This window comes from Poeciliopsis prolifica, unplaced genomic scaffold, assembly GCF_027474105.1.
Source record: "Poeciliopsis prolifica strain line A6 unplaced genomic scaffold, Auburn_PproV2 SCAFFOLD025, whole genome shotgun sequence".
Classification (NCBI taxonomy): domain Eukaryota; kingdom Metazoa; phylum Chordata; class Actinopteri; order Cyprinodontiformes; family Poeciliidae; genus Poeciliopsis; species Poeciliopsis prolifica.
In genome coordinates this window covers 3655062-3674411 of record NW_026562400.1, presented here as the reverse complement: position 1 = coordinate 3674411, position 19350 = coordinate 3655062, and the positions used below count along the sequence as shown (strand labels likewise).

Genomic DNA, 19350 nt, shown 5'->3' with positions numbered 1-19350 from the left:
TATGTAAATTTTGTGAAGGTCTGTACATTTCTCTTCATCTTCCATGTTCAAAAGCTTCGACTTCAACCTTCGATCACCAGCTGTTAACCTCGTGAGTTTTGCTTTCACACTTTAGCAGCTCATAAGTTCAAGTTCTGATTATTTTTGATAGGTTTAAGCATTTATAACAATGAATTCAACTAATTTACCAATAATAGAGAGTTTATTATTGTAAGCATATTTTGCAGAGATCAATTACCTTGTAAATGTAATTTATTTATATCCAAAAATTTAAATCAACTCCAAAAAAAGCGAATTTTAGTCATAATGCTATGATTTGAATTGTGTACATCTAATTAAAAAGTTCTAAAAATAAATTAAAAACTCTAATAAATGTAAATTTGACAGATTTTTTTTATTTACTCTATAATGAGTAAATCAAACATTTCTTTCCATTCCATACGGTTGTATATTTATATTTTCTAAATATTTCATGATTGTTTGCTTTTGCAGAAACTTCTAGAATGAACAAACGAACAGTTGGATCGGCGCTCCTCTTTGGTAAGAGCCTAAAAACAGCTAGAGATGAGAAATCTGGTGAGAGAAGTTAAATATGCACCTGTTTATGAAATTTAATTACTAATTAGCAATGTAAAAAATCTAAATTTATTTCACAACATCACAAGCATTTTTTCATTGCAAAGTAATCTTAGTTGTTGTGTCGTCGTTGCCTATGGAGACGACCAGCTGGTAAGACCGTAAGAGCAGTAGGCATGTCTTAGCATTGTCTATCATGCTCGTGTACATGCTGCACTACGCCGCTGTTACTCCCCCACAGCAGAGCCTGCCATTAATTCGCAGGCAAGTTAGCATGGCCACCGATGACAGCAGATAAACCTTAGGTTGTTTCTCCACCATTAGCACAACTGCAGCAAAATGGCTAATACAAGCTTGGAACATACATGAGGGTGATTGACAGCACCAAGACCCTTCTGGTTCTGATTGTTTGTTTCTAACCAGAGCGAGTATTTCAGTAAATGGCAGTAGGACCACATGGTGGAGACATAGGAGTTTGATTTTTCACACATTATCTGTCTTGTGCTATTGGGTCTTTGCAACTACGCCACCTAATTACGCCGAGGCGCCATGTTGGATGTGGGAAGTGAGGGCGGGCGTATGTATACAAGTGTTTTCTTCTCTATAGTCTTGGTCAAGTCTTGTTAATTTGTTTGTGGAAGTAGCACAGCTAGTTGGGTTTTATGCTCAAGCTGGAAACAACCAGTTTAAATACTGATCACCTTCTTCCTCCTGACATGTTTTTTGATTAAATTGCACCATTTTGCCCAAAGTTATGCCTCATTATTTATTCCAACATGTCTTCAATTGCATTTCCAGAGCCATAAGACTAATAAGCTCCAGTTAATCTTTTATTTGTATTGATACATTTTATCATTTACTTATTTGTTTTATTATTTGTGCTCAATATCAACATTATAAATGACAAAGTCTGTGTATGTTCTACCAGTTTTTGATATGCTAAGCTACGCTGGTTGCGCAATTTTTCCATGATTACAAATAATTAGGAAAGTACCTTGAATATTGAATATTGTATTGCATCTGACTAAGCTTACGAACTTATTAAGTCTATGACCTTTAATTTTCTTACTTCGTAAAATGTTTTGGCTGTGAATCCGTGATCAAGTCGCTGCTGCTATCCTTCGCCTTCCTCATCAAAACGTTTACGATTAAATGAAACGATTAGTTAGCATCCTCATCCGTTGATTTTATGTCACTGTGACCATTTTTACAGTCAAATCAACAAAATAAAAGCAATATTAGGCAACAAATTCAGTTTTTTGACGCGCTGTTCAGGAGCTAGCGGGCTAATTGGTTGTTTTGACCTCCATCATGGCGGCGCGCGAAGCGTCGTGAAGAGCGCAAAAGGTCAAATAAACTCGCTTTGATTTAGAAAAAAAACATTTTAGCTTTAGACTGAGGAAGTTTTTTATTTATTTCACAAAAGTGCAATAAGCACTTTTTTCCTTTCACACGAGTCACATGATCAACAACCGGATGATGTCACTGGCGCCATCCACCAAGAAGACGACAACAGGAAGTATTTGGAGGATCATGCTTTTGAAAGACTTAGAGTTAACAAACATATTCGCATGTGATTTAATGGAAACACTGCAATTGCTAAATTGTGTATGGGATGGTGGTTTTGGAATATTTAAAAGGTTTTGCGCACATTTGTTATTGAAAAGCAGCTATTGCTAGCTAGCTATCTAGCTAATGCCTGAAGAGGATCTGTTATGCAAAATTGGTGGTGGTGAGTTGGGGGTGTTGCACTTTATTCCTGTAACGATTTCCTACATTGAGCATAAAATAAGCCATAAACCTAATTCAGTAATCATGACCTTCAACCATTTCTTGGTCAATATTCAGGTTTTTGCCTGGGCTCCTGCTTGCAGTTCCCTCTACGAAGGTACTACTACGTTGACCAGTTAGTGACCTGGCCTAAAGCCCAGCAGTACTGCAGGGAGCGTTACACCGACCTGGCCACGTTTGAGAGTCTGGACGACCTAAACAGGCTGAAGCCTGATATTTCCTATACTTGGGCCTGGATCGGACTCTGGGATGATCCGAAGGCCTGGAAATCTGAAATGGGCAACAAGTCCAACTCCTGGAGATGGTCTGCAACCGGAGAAACCAGTAAAACTGGTTACCAGTCGTGGGCCACTGGTGATCCAAAGTTCAGATATTCAGCAGAGAAGTGCGCGTTAATGGCTAAAGCTGGGTACTGGTATAGTGGTGACTGTAATACGAAACTCTGTTTTATTTGTTACAATGGTGAGTAAAAATGTTCATACATTTTGGTATAAAAAATGAAGTTAACTTACATTTGACTAACTTTTGTGTTCATTACATATAATATACATATATGGCACACAAAAAAAGAAATAGAATTACTTTTATTCTTGCAATATTTATTTGCTCAATATTGTGACTTTATTCTAACATTATTTGGACTTTATTTGTGTAATCTTATGTATTTATTTTTAGTACATTCTGTCGTAGTTTGTTTCTTTTAAAATCAAACATGCTTTTGTTTTTCTGCAGGCACAGAGCTCAATGTGAAACGACACGTGTTCATCTCAACTTCGGAAACATGGAGTTCTGCTCAACGTTACTGCAGAAAGCTTCACACCGACTTGGCGATGATTGAGAACGAGGCGGAAAACTCTGAAGTCAAACAGTTAATTCCAGCTGGAGCCAATGTCTGGATCGGTCTGTACCGAGAGCCGTGGATCTGGTCTGACAAGAGTCCCAGCCGCTTCCAAATCTGGGCTGCTCATGAGCCAAACTTCAACGGGGATCAGCACTGCGTCTGCAAGAATACAGCGCATCAGTGGGGTGATGAAAAATGTGATTCCGTCAAAGTCTTCATTTGCGAACAAGGTGATTGTTCTCAAATCACAAGATGCCTTGACAAAAACCTCATTTTTTTAATGTCGTGGTAGGGACAAATTTGAGATCAATCTGAAACTTTCTAGAGAAAAACAAACAATTCTGAGCTTGAAAAGTCAGAACATTTATAGGAAAAAATATATATTTTAGTGTCTGAAAAAGAGATTTGTCTCAGAAATTTTAATGAAACTTAGAAATTTCTGAGTTTAGGAAGTCCAAAATTTGCTGGAAAATATATTTTTTTTAAATATAAATCTCAGAAATTTTCTTTTTTTTTTCTTCAAGTAAAGTTTTTTCTTTTTACATTTACAAGTTAACTCACTTTTCTCAGATTTTCTCGTAATACGGCGTCATAGTTTTGTCTTGTGGTTTTGACACGGATGATTTCTTGCTGCTCAGTGGTGAAAACGAGCAACACTGTGAAAATGATGATGACGAGCATCAAGGATCTGACCGATCCAGCCGTCAACGCCCAGGTCCTCCAGCAGGTAAACTGACCTCATTCCCTTTTACTTGTCTCAATATATTTAAGGAACGTAACAAAATGTTCCCTTCCTCAGCTTGGTGCCTTGCTGACCAACCAGGGATGGACTGATTTCAAAGTGCAATGGAAGATTGTCTCCAAGAAAAACAAAGAAAACTGAATGCAGCAAATTAATTACATCTGCTGATTTACAGGCCTTTTGTTTTTACCTTTTGCTCAAATCAGATTGCAAATTATTATCAATAAAACATTAGCGGTCACATTTAAAACAAGACACCTGGAAATAACAACGTAGCACTTTAGTGTCGTATAGAGATTCCGATTTAAAGTGAAGCGTGAACAGCTAAACTAAAACTGTGCAGCTGAAGGAGCTGCAGCCACTGGAACAGTTTAAGTGTCCCTTATTTGATTAATAGTCTTGATTTTAATGGAGTTTAACAGTAATGTCAGGCTGTTTTGCTTCTGTTTGAATCTAGTTGTACCAACTGTGACGAGTTTCTGGACCAGCTCAGATTTTCTCAGCAAGAAAATGAAGTTTAATAGCGTAGTACTTTTGTGTAATTGCAAGTCATAGCAGAGTGTACAAAATGTAAACAAATCAATGCATGTGTGTTTTTTTCTTTCTATTTAATCTTAATCTGGTGGTGCAGACAAATCCAGGATTACTTACTGGTTTATATTTGATAGTGTAGCGTAAGGAAACGTAAGACCACCATATATTCTGATTTTAACATTTGTTTAATGATCTAAAGCATTCACTACAAGCATGACACATGACCAGAAACAGGAAACCTGCAAGGAGAAAAATACTTCTGCAAACATAGAGTATGTGTAAGAGCAGGGTAACTTTTTATGTACTGACGTTAAACTGCTTTAAATTAGAGAAATCCATCCTGATCAAATACACCGTCTTGCTAAGACAAGGATGTGACCCATGAAGATGAACTTCAACGACAAACTTTGCATATAAAAAACAAAAGAAGCTCCGTGAATTTTGAAGAAGGCGTCTTCCTTTCAATCCAAATAAGATGACGTCTAAACTTTCAAACACCAAGCAGCTGCACTTGACCTCAGTAGTCCTGCCTTTATGAATAAGAACAGGTAGATGAGATGGATAAATATATATATATAACTTATAACAATTAGATTCAAGGAATTAATAAATAAAATTCAGATTTACAATATTTGTAGCTGAACTTTCCAGACTTTGATTGGGAATTTTTGTTTTCCACATTCAGTTCTGTTTTTAAAATTTGTTTCCATTTAGATTCAAGATGAAAAAAGTGTTTAATTGAAAGCTGTGTCTCTTTGAGATAATAAAAATGAGCCTGTAGATACTAAGAGCCTCCATTTGTGAAGTTGTTAATCGAGTCCAAAGCGCTTTATGCTCATTCATTTACACACGTTCACGCTGATGGTGGTAAATGACCTGGAGCCAAAGCTGCAGTGGGGCAGCAGAGGGTCACCGGACCCTCTGAGCACCTCCAACAGGTAAAGAGGGTGGAGAGTGTGGACACAATCCACTGGGTACTGAACAAATCTCCTCATCCAGATCCAGGAGACTCTCCACAGACACCATGCTTTTAGTTGACCTAGTGTGAATCTACAGTTGGAAAAAAAAAGGTCAAACTGGAGATTAACATTTGTTACATTTTCAGCTGCTGCGCTTCACTTTCCACTGTGTTGTGTCAAACGATCCAAAGGTACTGAAAAACCGGTTCCCCTCCTCGCCTGTGGGGGGCGCTGCACCAAGAACTCCTGGTGGAAACAACAGGAATACCTGAAGGAAACAGTTGTTGGATTTCTCTTTTGTGTTTGGGGGGAAAAAACACCAAGCATTTGATTTCAACTGCTAGCGTTAGCTTAGCACATTTGCTTTGGTCGTATTTTCCCAGGCATCATAGCGGCCAAGATAAGCAAACACATGGATAAACACATGAGCACGGCACAGAAGGGTATCGGTGTAAATACCAGAGGAGCCAAACACCAACTCCTCATAGACCGCACAGTTGCCCGAGACTGCAAAACCCGACACACCAACCTGTGCATGGCTTGGATCGATTACAAGAAAGCCTATGACTCAATGCCGCATACTTGGATCATTGAATGCCTACAGATGTATAACATCAACAGGATTCTGAGAGCCTTCATTGCAAACTCGATGAAGCTGTGGAAAACCACCCTTGAAGCCAAATGCAAACCACTTGCACAAGTGTCCATCAAATGTGGCATATACCAAGGAGATGCTCTGTCCCCGCTACTGTTCTGCATAGGCCTGAACCCCCTCAGCCAAATTATCAACAAGACTGGCTACGGATACCGACTCAAAAATGGGGCCAACATCAGTCACCTCCTCTACATGGATGACATCAAGCTGTACGCCAAGAGTGAGCGAGACATCGACTCACTGATCCACACCACAAGGATCTACAGCACTGACATTGGGATGTCATTCGGACTAGAGAAGTGTGGTCGGCTGATCACAAAGAGGGGGAAGGTGATCCGCACAGAAGGAGTCTCACTCCCACAAGGAACAATAGCAGACATAGAGGACAGTTACAAGTACCTAGGTATACCACAAGCAAATGGCAACCTCGATGAGGCCACAAGGAAAGGAGCCACAGCTAAATACCTCCAACGAATAAGGCAAGTCCTGAGAAGCCAGCTCAATGGCAAGAACAAAATCCGTGCGATAAACAGCTATGCCCTGCCAGTAATCAGATACCCTGCTGGAATAATTAGCTGGCCAAAGGAGGAGATAAAAGCCACAGATATTAAGACTAGAAAGCTACTAACCATGCATGGAGGGTTCCATCCCAAATCCAGCACCCTGAGACTGTACACGAGCCGCAAGGAAGGAGGCAGAGGACTAGTGAGTGTGAGAACCACTGTCCAGGATGAAACAACTAAGATCCATAAATACATCAGGGACAAAGCCTCAACAGACAATGTGCTCAGTGAATGTCTCAGACAACAGGGAACGGAGGTTGAGGTGCCAGAGATACCATCATGGGAGGACAAGCCCCTACATGGGATGTACCACCAGCAAATAACCCAAGTGGCTGATATCAGTAAATCCTACCAATGGCTGGAAAAAGCTGGACTCAAGGACAGCACAGAGGCCCTCATCCTGGCCGCCCAGGAACAGGCCCTAAACACCAGAGCAATAGAGGCCCAGATCTACCACACCAGACAAGACCCAAGGTGTAGGTTGTGCAAGGAGGCCCCTGAGACAGTCCAGCACATCACAGCAGGGTGCAAGATACTGGCAGGGAAAGCGTACATGGAGCGACATAACCAAGTGGCAGGCATAGTGTACAGAAACATCTGTGCAGAATATGGACTGGAAACCCCGAGATCAAAGTGGGAAACACCCCCAAAGGTGGTGGAGAACGCCAGAGCTAAGATCCTGTGGGACTTCCAGATCCAGACAGACAAAATGGTAATGGCGAACCAACCAGACATTGTCGTAGTGGATAAACAACAGAGGAAAGCCGTTGTGGTTGATGTAGCAATACCAAGTGATTGCAACATCAGGAAAAAGGAGCACGAGAAACTGGAGAAATACCAGGGCCTCAGGGAAGAACTGGAGAGGGCCTGGAATGTGAAGACCACAGTGGTGCCTGTGGTCATCGGGGCCCTCGGGGCAGTAACCCCCAAACTGGAGCAGTGGCTACAACAGATCCCAGGAACAACATCAGACATCTCAGTCCAGAAATGTGCAGTCCTTGGCACAGCCAAGATACTGCGCAGGACCCTCAAGCTCCCAGGCCTCTGGTAGAGGACCCGAGCTCAGAGGATAAGAACCACCCGCGGTGGGTGAGAAGGGAATTTTTTTTTTTATAACATTTCATCATGTTATCAAAAATATGGATAAAAACAACGGTTTTACATTTGTTTTGTGCTCAAATACATTAAAAAGAGCACTATTTTTCACCAGATGTAATAAATCATAAATGTTTTCACTCTGAATATTTCAGCCCAGATTTGACGTTTTGAGTTAGAAGTAGGTTTTAAAAAGATCTAGCAGATTATTATGGATCATTTTACTAAGAAAATTAATCACTTTAGTAACCCTAGTTGAGTTAAAAAAGAAAAAGTTTATTAAAAGGATGTATTTTTTTCCCCTCTAGTTTCAAATGTACATAGTAAATCCTATCTGCTGGATTTTCTTGCATGTAAAGAGGCGCAGCAAAAGCAAATGAGGCAGATTAGCAGTGCTTCCCAAGCAGTTGCGTCATCCAGGACATGTTAATGTGGAATATTATCTCTGCTGCATGACCTTTGAACCTTTCGCAAGTCCCTGCAGCCACAACACGACCACAGAGCAACAGTCTTCAGTCAGAGGTCTGTTTGGATTTGTTGCGACATTGACTGCTGCTGTAGCATCACCATCCATAATAACTTTTTGAACAATTGCTTTTATTTTGGGATCAATAAATTACTTCTGAATTCTGAGGGCTTTTTGTCACAATTATTTGCTTATATTAGAATTTCAAGAAAACTACATATCATATAAATTTCTATGAGCTGATATATGACACAATAATCTAGTTGGGAAGCAGCAAAACATTTTTTCTGAATCCTTTCTCCTTCCACTTTGCTTAATTTAACAAACGAGAGGATGCCAGTGATGCTGCAGTTTCGGTGTTGATCCGAGGGGCGGTATCACCGACTCCAGTACCGATACCGATACTTTTTAGGTTTGATGTTTTATCAAACATCGTCATATTCATATGAGTCACAGCAACATTTAATTTCCCTTTGGGATCAATAAAGTATTTTTGAATTTGAACTGCTGCCCTCAAGGTGTTTTTGTGCCGTTACCAAAGCCCAGCTGGTTAGCTATCAACCAAAGGTGAGATCTGGAGTGTTTGATCAGCTGATCAGACTGAAATCTCATTATATAAGGATGATTTTGTGCACCAAAATGTAATGAACATGAAGAAACGTGATGCCACAGAACTATCCTGATCTGTTCTAGGAAGAACAATAGATCACCTTTATTATTTTTATGTTTTTCACATAATTAAACCACACTTTCAGGAGAGATTTCTTTCATTGTCATATATCAAACTTGTAAAAACAAGGGAACGATTTTCACCAAAGTCAAACTTTGCATATGAAAATATCGTAAGTCTCATTTGTGCATTCCTCCGAGGTTTGATCCTCCCTGACGGTCTGAGAGCTTTCCGCTGTTTTTGCATTTTTTTTTTTAAACAAGCTTCCTAGAACTGAGAAGTAAAAGTTTGACTGACCTTCGTCAGTAAAATCCAGACATAAACCAAATGTTTTAACATCTAGCACTAATATCACTGGTGTCAACCAGAAATGGGTTGTTTTCCAGTGACAAACTACAGCAAAATTGTCCTGCAGGGGAATTTTGCTTAAATAAACGATTATAAAAACACAAATGGATATGATTTTCCTTTCCACATACTGTGCTCTAGTCCTTCGCTCTATTAATCTTGTGTATATTTATATGTATTTGCAGTCAAAGTAATACAATTTTAGCTTATCCATGCTGAGTTGAGCAAAAAAACCCAAAAAACATCCAATATAACTGCTTCTTTTTTCAGAAAATGTCAAATCAAGTTGATTTAAATTTATTTGTGAAGCACATTTTAGAAGCAGTGCAGTTCAAAGAGCTTTACAGGGTAAAAGGATCAATTATTGAATAAGCAATAAACATTACATCTGGTCAAATGCCATCATCAAAATCATCAATTCATATCAACGATGGCAATAAATGTTTCACTTACTACTAGTCAAAGTTAGCTCTAACTATGTGCTTCTTAAGGAACTCGGTGCTTCAACTGTCCTGCAGTTTTCTGGAAGTTTGTGGTGCAAGTTTGTGAAGACACGAATCGATGCTACTAAAGGAAATAAAGGTAAATAAATGGTGAGTTTCTCTAGATCTTGCTGCAACAGTAGTGATTTAATCCTAGAAATGTTCTTCAGATGACAGAAGTCTGACTTTGTAACTGTCTTTATGTGTCTCTGGATGTTCAGCTTCCACACCCAGACTTTTCTGTCTGAAATGATTGAAACTTTGTGCAATGATCTGTCCAATTTGAGACAGTAAAGGGGAACATTTGGTATCCATAACTTACTAAGTCAAACTTTGCATATGCAAATTTCATTGTCCAATGTGGATTACTTCGGACTTATCTTCCTTTTTGTCCACAGAACCGAGATCTCAGGTCCACAACACCAAGCAGCTGCACTCCGACTAGTAAGTATAATTCATTATATGTTGCAGATTATCAGTTAAGCCATATTTTAGATAGTTATTGTAACTTTTGATACATAAAGCAGACACTAAGTTTTGGAGAAAAATATTAGGCTTAGCTTGATTTTATGAACATTTTTTCATCTAGGTGTGAATTTTATATGTTTTTGATCATTTAATGTTTTGCTACTTTTTTCTTCTCTTTGGTGCTGAAGCTTTGAAATTCTTGTTTCCACTTTCTGCAGAAAAATCAACGATGAGCCAACAAACGACTGCAGCTCTCCTCCTCTTTGGTAAGAGAGGGAAAATGGAAACGCTTGAAACACTAAACAGAAATTTGCTTTCAGGGTTTAAAGGTTTCATCAGAAATGGTTTACAAATGATTATAAAATTACTTTTTGTGAGAAACTAGTTCTCTTTACCCTACAGCCAACATGTCAAACTCCAGGTCCGTGGGCCAAATCCGGCCCGCTGTAGCTGTTTATGTGGCCCGATAGGTTCTAGATTTAAATATTATGTTATCAGTCAAATCAATGCAGTTTTTATCTGCTTACTGCCAAATTATGTCAACCAATTGATTCAGTTTGTTAAAAATTATTGTGGAAATTTATGCGAAATCAACAAATCCCCGTACTTTTTACACTAACACATAATTGGGAGTTTATTGCAGATTTTTCTCAACACTTGTCAAAAACTTTCTTCCTTGTGTTAAACAGCTGCATCAACCCGAATTGATGTCAGATTATAGTCCATGATCTATGCAGCGAGTGACAAAAAGACACATTTATTGTCATAAATATCACATATATTTCCAAATTAACACCACAGACACTTTGATTTTTATTGCAAAAATCACAAAAAGACTCACAAAATCCTGGAGGTGCTGAACAGATGTTCAGTAATATCATTTAATTTGAAGAATTCATGTCTATTCTAACAGTTTGTGAACAGGTTTTATCATACATTTTGGTGCAACCGGCACTTTAAGAGGATTCATGATCTTGATTTGGCCCAAAACGAAAATGAGTTTGACTCCAAACAGTCTAAAAGATGAACAATATAATTTTTCAGAGATGGTTTAAGAGAAAAGTAGGGGGGAAAAAATGAAGATCAAGAAACACAACAATCAATCAATCTATCAAATATTCAACCTTTGTTGCTTTTGTTGCCACGGTGTGTTGCGGAAACATTCGCCTGCTGTTGTCGTCCATTTCTCCCGACGTATTGAGCTACTTAATCAATATTAAGGAATTATTTGCTTAAACAAGCTCTGATGTCTTGCATTAGAAACTAAAAATACTCGGGAAGACTTTGTGTTTTTGCAGCGTTTGTCCCACTATGTTGGTATGAATACATCCCCAAAGAACGAAAGCCATAACTGAAATCCTATTTTGTCATTTTTCAGGACTTTGCCTCGGTTACTGCTCCCAGGATCCACCACGCCGGTACTTCTATGTCAACCAGTCGCTGACCTGGACTAAGGCTCAGCAGTACTGCAGGGAGCATCACACCGACCTGGCCAGGTTTGAAAACATGGACGACATAAACATGCTGGAAACTGATATTTCCTATTCCCTCGCATGGATCGGACTCTGGGATGATCCGGAAAACTGGAAAACTAAAATGGGTAACGGGCCCAATTCCTGGAAATGGTCTGCAACCGGAGAAACCAGTAAAACTGGGTACCAGACATGGTCTCCCAATAATCCAGATTTCTCCTCGGGAAAAGAGACGTGTGTAATTTTATTCGACAACAGAAAATGGGGAGATGTGCAATGTTCAGACTCACAGTCATTTATTTGTTACAACGGTAAGAGAAACCATAAGTTTTATACATTTTACCTGCAGTTCATAATAAATCTTAACAATTAGAAAGAAACTAATGCCTTCAGAAAAAAACATTTTTTAATCTGCATCCCTAATTTCTTAATTTTAAAAACACAAAAACCATTTTATTTAAGAAATCCATTGTTTAACTGACTCTTATTCTTTCTCAGTTAAAGAGCAAAATGTGAAGCAGTTTTTTTACATCTCAACTAAGAAATCCTGGAGTTCTGCTCAAACGTACTGCAGGGAAAACTACTTTGACTTGGCAATGATCGAGAACCAGAAGGAAAACGATGAAGTTGCAGGACTGATGCCGAGCGGAGTCTACAGTTGGATCGGTCTGTACCGAGAGCCGTGGTTTTGGTCCGACGGGAGCCGCAGCTTGTTCCGACACTGGACCTCTTCGGGCCCAACAAACAGCGGCGGTAGTCGGCACTGCGGCGCTGAGAATGATTTACATGAGTGGGAGGATGAAGACTGTACTACTTCCCATGTTTTCATCTGCTATCAAGGTGATCAGAAAACAGCAGCATTTTGGTTTATTCAGTCATATAAGAAAATGCTGAAGTTTATTTTTCAAATGAAATACTTAGTTCATTAGCTAAATATTTAGTTTAAAATAAAATATTATGATTTGAAATTAAATACTTTGGAAATAAATATTTTGTTTAATTTGGAAGTAAACATTTAGTTTGAAAATTAAATATTTAACTTAGACTAAAACAATCAGCTAGAAACTAAATATTTAACTTACACATTAGATATTTAAATTCCTAACTACAGTTAGGGCCAGAAATATTTGGACAGTGACACAGGTTTTGTTATTTTAGCTGTTGACAAAAATATGTTCAGAAATGCAATTTATATATAATATGGGCTGAAAGTGCACACTCCCAGCTGCAATATGAGAGTTTCCACATCCAAATCGGAGAAAGGGTTTAGGAATCATAGCTCTGTAATGCAGAGCCTCCTCTTTTTCAAGGGACCAAAAGTAATTGGACAATGGACTCTAAAGGCTGCAAGTAACTCAGAAGGCCTTTCCCTCGTTAACCTGTAATCAAGTAAGTAGTTAAAAGGTCTGGGGTTGTTTCCAGGTGTGTGGTTTTGCATTTGGAAGCTGTTGCTGTGACCAGACAACATGCGGTCAAAGGAGCTCTCAATTGAGGTGAAGCAGAACATCCTGAGGCTGAAAAAAAGGAAAAAATCCATCAGAGAGATAGCAGACATGCTTGGAGTAGCAAAATCAACAGTCTGGTACATTCTGAGGAAAAAGGAATTGACTGGTGAGCTTGGGAACTCAAAAATGCCTGGGCGTCCACGGAAGACAAGAGTGGTGGATGATCGCCGCATACTTTCTTTGGTGAAGAAGAACCCGTTCACAACATCAACTGAGGTCCAGAACACTCTCAGGGAAGTAGGTGTATCTGTCTCTAAGTCAACAGTAAAGAGAAGACTCCATGAAAGCAAATACAAAGGGTTCACATGTAGATGCAAACCATTCATCAATTCCAAAATAGACAGGCCAGAGTTAAATTTGCCCAAAATCACCTCAAGAAGCCAGCCCAGTTCTGGAAAAGTATTCTATGGACAGATGAGACAAAGATCAACCTGTACCAGAATGATGGGAAGAAAAAGTTTGGAGAAGAAAGGGAACGGCACATGATCCAAGGCACACCACATCCTCTGTAAAACATGGTGGAGGCAACGTGATGGCATGGGCATGCATGGCTTTCAATGGCACTGGGTCACTTGTGTTTATTGATGACATAACAGCAGACAAGAGTAGCCGGATGAATTCTGAAGTGTACCGGGATATACTGTCAGCCCAGATTCAGCCAAATGCTGCAAAGTTGATCGGACGGCGCTTCACAGTACAGATGGATAATGACCCCAAGCATACAGCCAAAGCTACCCAGGAGTTCATGAGAGCAAAAAGGTGGAATATTCTGCAATGGCCAAGTCAATCACCAGATCTTAACCCAATTGAGCATGCATTTCACTTGCTCAAATCCAGACTTCAGACGGAAAGACCCACTAACAAGCAAGACCTGAAGGCTGCGGCTGTAAAGGCCTGGCAAAGCATTAAGAAGGAGGAAACCCAGCGTTTGGTGATGTCCATGGGTTCCAGACTTAAGGCAGTGATTGCCTCCAAAGGATTCGCAACAAAATATTGAGAAAAAACTTTTTTGTTTGGGTTATGTTTATATGTCCAATTACTTTTGAGCTCCTAAAATGTGGAGTGTTTGTAAACAAATGTGTACAATTCCTACATTTTCTATCACATATTTTTGTTCAACCCTTTAAATTAAACGTTACAATCTGCACTTGAATTCTGTTGTAGCGGTTTCATTTCAAATCCAATGCGGTGGCATGCAGAGCCAAACTCACAAATATTGTGTTACTGTCCAAATATTTCTGGCCCTAACTGTAAATCATTTGAAAGCTGTGTATAAAGTCTGAAAATTAAATATACATCTTTGAAATTAAATATTTAGTTTGTTTTGACAAACTAAATATTTATTTGGAAAATAAGTATTTTGTTTGGAACAAAACATTTAATTTCCAAACTGAATATTTATCTTCCTATCTAAATATTAAATTTGAAAGCCAAATCAATAGTTTGCAAACTAAATATTTCGATTTACTTTCGAAATCATTTATTAAGTTGGACAATAAATAGCGAGCAAAATAGATGTTTAATGTGGAATCAAACATTTAGTTTTAAAATTAAATGAACTCAGACTTAAACATTTATTTGGGATATAAATATTTAGTTCAAAAACTAAATAGTTTCCTTAATCAAATTAAATTATCTATTTAATTTAAAAGATAGATGTATAGTTTGAAAACCAAATATGTAGCTTTGTAAACTAAATATATAGCGTGTAAACTAAATATAAGACTAAATACTGCTTCGTTTTTTACTGTGTAACTTTAAAATCGACATCTCGACCTGTTTGGCTCCTTTGTGACACTGAGTTTCCTTTCTGCTCAGAGGTAACGAAGGCCCACCTTGTGAAGATGAGGGTTGTGACCGGTGCCGACCTGACGGATCCGGACATCAGCGCCCGGCTCCTCCAGCAGGTACTCCAGGCTCTCTGACCTCCTTTTGGTTCATCACTGCATCAACCAGGAATTTAACACATTTTACCTTCCACAGCTCGGCGCCAAACTGGCAAGTCAGGGATGGACTGACGCCAAAGTCCGATGGCAGAATACACCCCAAAAAGAAGGACAATAATGAAAGAACAGGACATCAGTGTAATTAATGTTCTCTGCATATAGCTCTGGTCACAATTTGAACCACTGTTGGTGATAATAAATCTACAGAACCAAATATAACTCTCCTCTAGAACCTCATGAGCTGAAAGTTTAGTGTGAGCCACAAAGAGATGATCTTAAATATGAAAGCCAGAATTAGAGTCATATGCAAAATGTCTTCCATTTGGGTCTTAGCTACTTCTAAAACAACCTTTGGGGATCAATAAATTGTTTTTTAATTGAACTGGAACACTGCAACCCGAGCTGAGCTCCAGCATGTTTAGTCAGCTGGTTTTTCTGCAGAATGCGGTTGCATGGTTGCATGTCTGGTGCAGCCATTTTTACTGGTGAGTGAATGCTGCGTTGGGGGCGCGGTCAACAGCGACTTATTTGCATTTAAAGACACCTCAAAACTCTCAGAGAGAAAAAAAACCTTGGAAACTTATGAAGTTTTTTTTATAGAATATTTTTGAGATTCGTCTCAAAATTTGCGAGTTTGTTCTTTTGAAAAGTTTTGTCTTTCCAAACTCTGAAACTTACACATTTCTTCTAGAATTTTTAAAAATATTTTTCTTAAAAATGTTGAAATGTTCTCCTTTTTTTCTGCCTGCAAAGAAGGTAGTTGTGTTTTACAGTATGGCAGTAATTCATTGTCAAACTGAATAAACTTCATCAATGTCTTTTTTAACTTTAGGCACAAGATACTCATCAGAAATCAGCTTTTTATTTGTGTACGAATCGTCTCTTACTTTGAATTTCCTTTAGTTATTAATCTCTTATTCCAGGATGCATTAGAAAAAAAATATTTTGGTATTGTTTACAATGTTTCCCACAAATCTTGCTCCATAATTGTACGTTTTGTACGTTTTAGTCCCATGTTTACTTCTATAGGTGTGATTTATTGATTTTCTTCCTCTATCACCCGTCTTGTACTTTAATTGGGTTTTGATATCTGTGGTTTCATGATTTGTGATTGTTGGTGTGCTGCTGTTCTCTTGAAAAGACATTTTTAATCTCAATGTGACATAAATAAAGTTTACAAACAAATGAACAATGTTATTAAAGGTGTGGCAACGCTCACTCTGTGGTTACCTAGCATCAACCTGCTGAGTAACTGACGCAGCAGCAGTTTCATGTTTTATCTCTGTGTCTCATAACTGCTTAGAATTTAAAAAACAACTTGGAGTGAAAACTGAATAAAACAGGAGGCCAAGCTGCCAGTTTGGAAATATTTAAGATATTTAAAACGAAAACCTGGTCAATAATGATCATTGTGGACTGATTTTAAACGCTTATTTAGTTTTTCAGCCATTTTGTCCACAGTGTGCTGAGCATCTAATTAGTTATTCAGATGTTCTGTTCAGTTTTAAAGAAGTTGATGACATGATTATTCAAATAATTCAATACTTACAATTAGTTTTTGTGAATATCTTGACCTTAACTTTCACTTTAACATCTATCCATCCATTTTCTATAGATCTTTAACGTGATGCAGCTCAGATCTGCCAATTAACCTCACGTGGACGTTTTAGACGGTGGGAGAAAACTGAAGATCCTGAAGTTAATCTGGGATTAAAGAACAAAAGATTAAACTAATATTAAAGCCAAACATTTGAAACGTATGAAATCTAAAAATAATAAAGATATCAGACATTTTTTTTCACTGCCACCGTTTAGTAAGTAGTAAAAGGCAGCTGTCCAAGAAATTATTCAGTCAAGAGTAAAAAAAAGATTTGCTTCAAAAAAATGGTTACTGAGTAATTGATCGAATTATTAATAATTTAATATTTAAAAATTACAAAATCAGATGGACCGAAATGTACAGTGGAGTGGAAATTTTGGTATTTTAATTATAAAAATGTAAATAATTCAAATGATAAATAATTAGAAAAATAATAAATGTTTCCAAATCAGTTTCTTGCAACAGAAAGTTTATGAAACTAACAAAACCTGCAGGTGTGTGTCTGTTTCTGGTGAATTTTTTGGTTAAAACTTGTTTATTTTTCATTCAATGGGCAGAAAATCCAAAATTTTACTCAAAAATAAAATTACTCAAATAAAAGTAAAAAGTGCAGAGTAGTAAAAAGAAAGTAAATGTAATTGAGTAAATGTAGGTACAAGATAAGAAGCTACTGCATTGTTATTGATGTTATTCCTTTTTTTAATGCAGAGCAATGAACCAGGGCCATCAGGTTTGGATTCCAGCCGTTTAAATGAAAACCTTTAGGGAATAAAACCCAACTTCAAAGAGGAGTTCAACTCCCAAAGAGCCTCTTTTAAACCAGTTACGTCCCCGTCATCCAGCGAGACAGTAAAAATAAGCAGATATATAGCACCAATAAATAACTCCACCATGGTGCCAAGCCCCAAGTTAAGGTTTACAACGAGTAGTAAAAAGAAAAACGAAGCAAAAGGAAGGTTAGGAATCTGTTAAGTGGGGAACAAATGACCAACAATGTGCCATTTGGTGCGTTGATGTGTTTGGACAAAATGCTGAGAACACAAAAATGGACGTAGTGAGTTTTATTCATAAGGTTGGAAAGAGTTCAAAGTTAAACGGAGTGAGTTCAAAACCTCCGCTGATGATGCTGTTCATGTAAAAATACAAACCAAAGGATGGGAGTCATGATGTGAAAAGTTTTCCGCAGTCATGTTGGATTTTTAACCATTTTATCATCAGTTTGATTGCTTAAAGTTTGTAAATATGTTTCATTTGGCAAAATGTTTTTCAAATGTAAAGGCAAAATGGTGTCAGCAAAACCCAAAAAACTATTTAAAAATTCAGACTTTTAATATTTATTATGTAAAATAATAATAGTACAACTTTTCAAACTTTCTGACATCATTGTTGCTCAAATGTAATATACAAATAAACAGCCTACAGTTATGTATCAGCGAGAGAAAGTGCAGGGATTTGTTGATTTTGCATGAATTTCCACAGTAATTTAATTTGGCAGGAAACAAATAAAATAATTGATTTGATTGATAATATAGTGTTTAAGGACACTGTTATCTTGAAGTGTCCTTAAACACTTTACTGACTAGAGGGCCGCATAAAGAGCTGCAGCGGGCCAGATTTGGCCCCCAGGCCTCAAGTTTGACACTTTCAAACTGCATCATCCCTCAGTCTAAAACACACAGATCGTCCACTCATCACAAACTCAGCAGAAAACACAGAAACGGTGATATTTGGGGGATTGAAGTAGTAAAAATGTGATTAATGGGTCAGAAGACGGAGCCTGAAGAGGAGCTGGGGGAGGATGAAGATGAGGAGAGAAAGAAGAGGAGGGAAGCAGCGAGCTGGGAGGGAGGTCCATCAGCAGCAGCAGGCTGCAGGAATGTTTCACATGCCTGTCCTCTGCATGACCTCGCCTCCCTGGAGTGTGGGAGATACTGGGAGTAATTAGCCTCTTTTAACATTGGAGCTGGGCTGCCTTTCCGCCTCAATGGGGTTAGCAGTGGCATTGAAGGAGATCAAGTGTATAATTTCAAACAAAGTAACTTCAGCTTTCATTTTGGGCGACGCAGACGATGCATATGCAGATCCCACTCGTGCGTTTTGGTCTGTTTCGGTGGTTTTTTGTTATTTCCAGTTAAGAAAGAAAATACCTTAAATGAATTTAAAGCGGAGGTTTCCTTCCCCCACCCGCAGAGCCGTCTTGCTGCTGACCTACTTTGTCTTCTGCTAGATTTAATTATGATCTCTCAGACTGAAAATATTTCTCACTTAAAGTCAAGGATCAAGAATCGAGACAGACAGAAATGAAGAAAAACTGGGCTTGAACTGCATCGATTTCTGTAAAAAAGGCCACAGCAACTTGGTTCTAATCGCAAAATGTCAGAGCAGGAAACAGTCTCCAGCTTTACTTTAGTACTTTCTTTTTAAAACCAAGTTTCTTTTATTTAAGGGTAAAACTGTAAAACCCACCAAAATAAAAAGACTTCAGAGGTAAGAAGTTTAATGTCCTTACATCAAAATAATCCTCCATGTAGTTGTAAAAGAAAGATATTCTTTATCTTTTGTATTTAAAAAATAAGCCTTCTCTAAGTTTTACTCTAAAATCTTCTACTCACTACATAGAAATGTTTTAATGAGAGC

General features: G+C 38.2%; 1 protein-coding gene across 1 annotated transcript; it reads left to right on the top strand.

Annotated features, from left to right (window-relative positions):
- The first annotated feature begins 772 nt into the window (after window positions 1-772).
- Window positions 773-15468, top strand: LOC129370849 (C-type mannose receptor 2-like). Its single transcript, XM_055047065.1, has 10 exons — window positions 773-844; window positions 2451-2790; window positions 3100-3438; window positions 3847-3935; window positions 10121-10166; window positions 10409-10456; window positions 11569-11973; window positions 12161-12502; window positions 14986-15074; window positions 15151-15468. The coding sequence occupies exons 1-10, from the start codon at window positions 773-775 to the stop codon at window positions 15229-15231; spliced, it is 1851 nt and encodes a 616-aa protein (XP_054903040.1). The 3' UTR covers window positions 15232-15468.
- Window positions 15469-19350: the final 3882 nt, after the last annotated feature.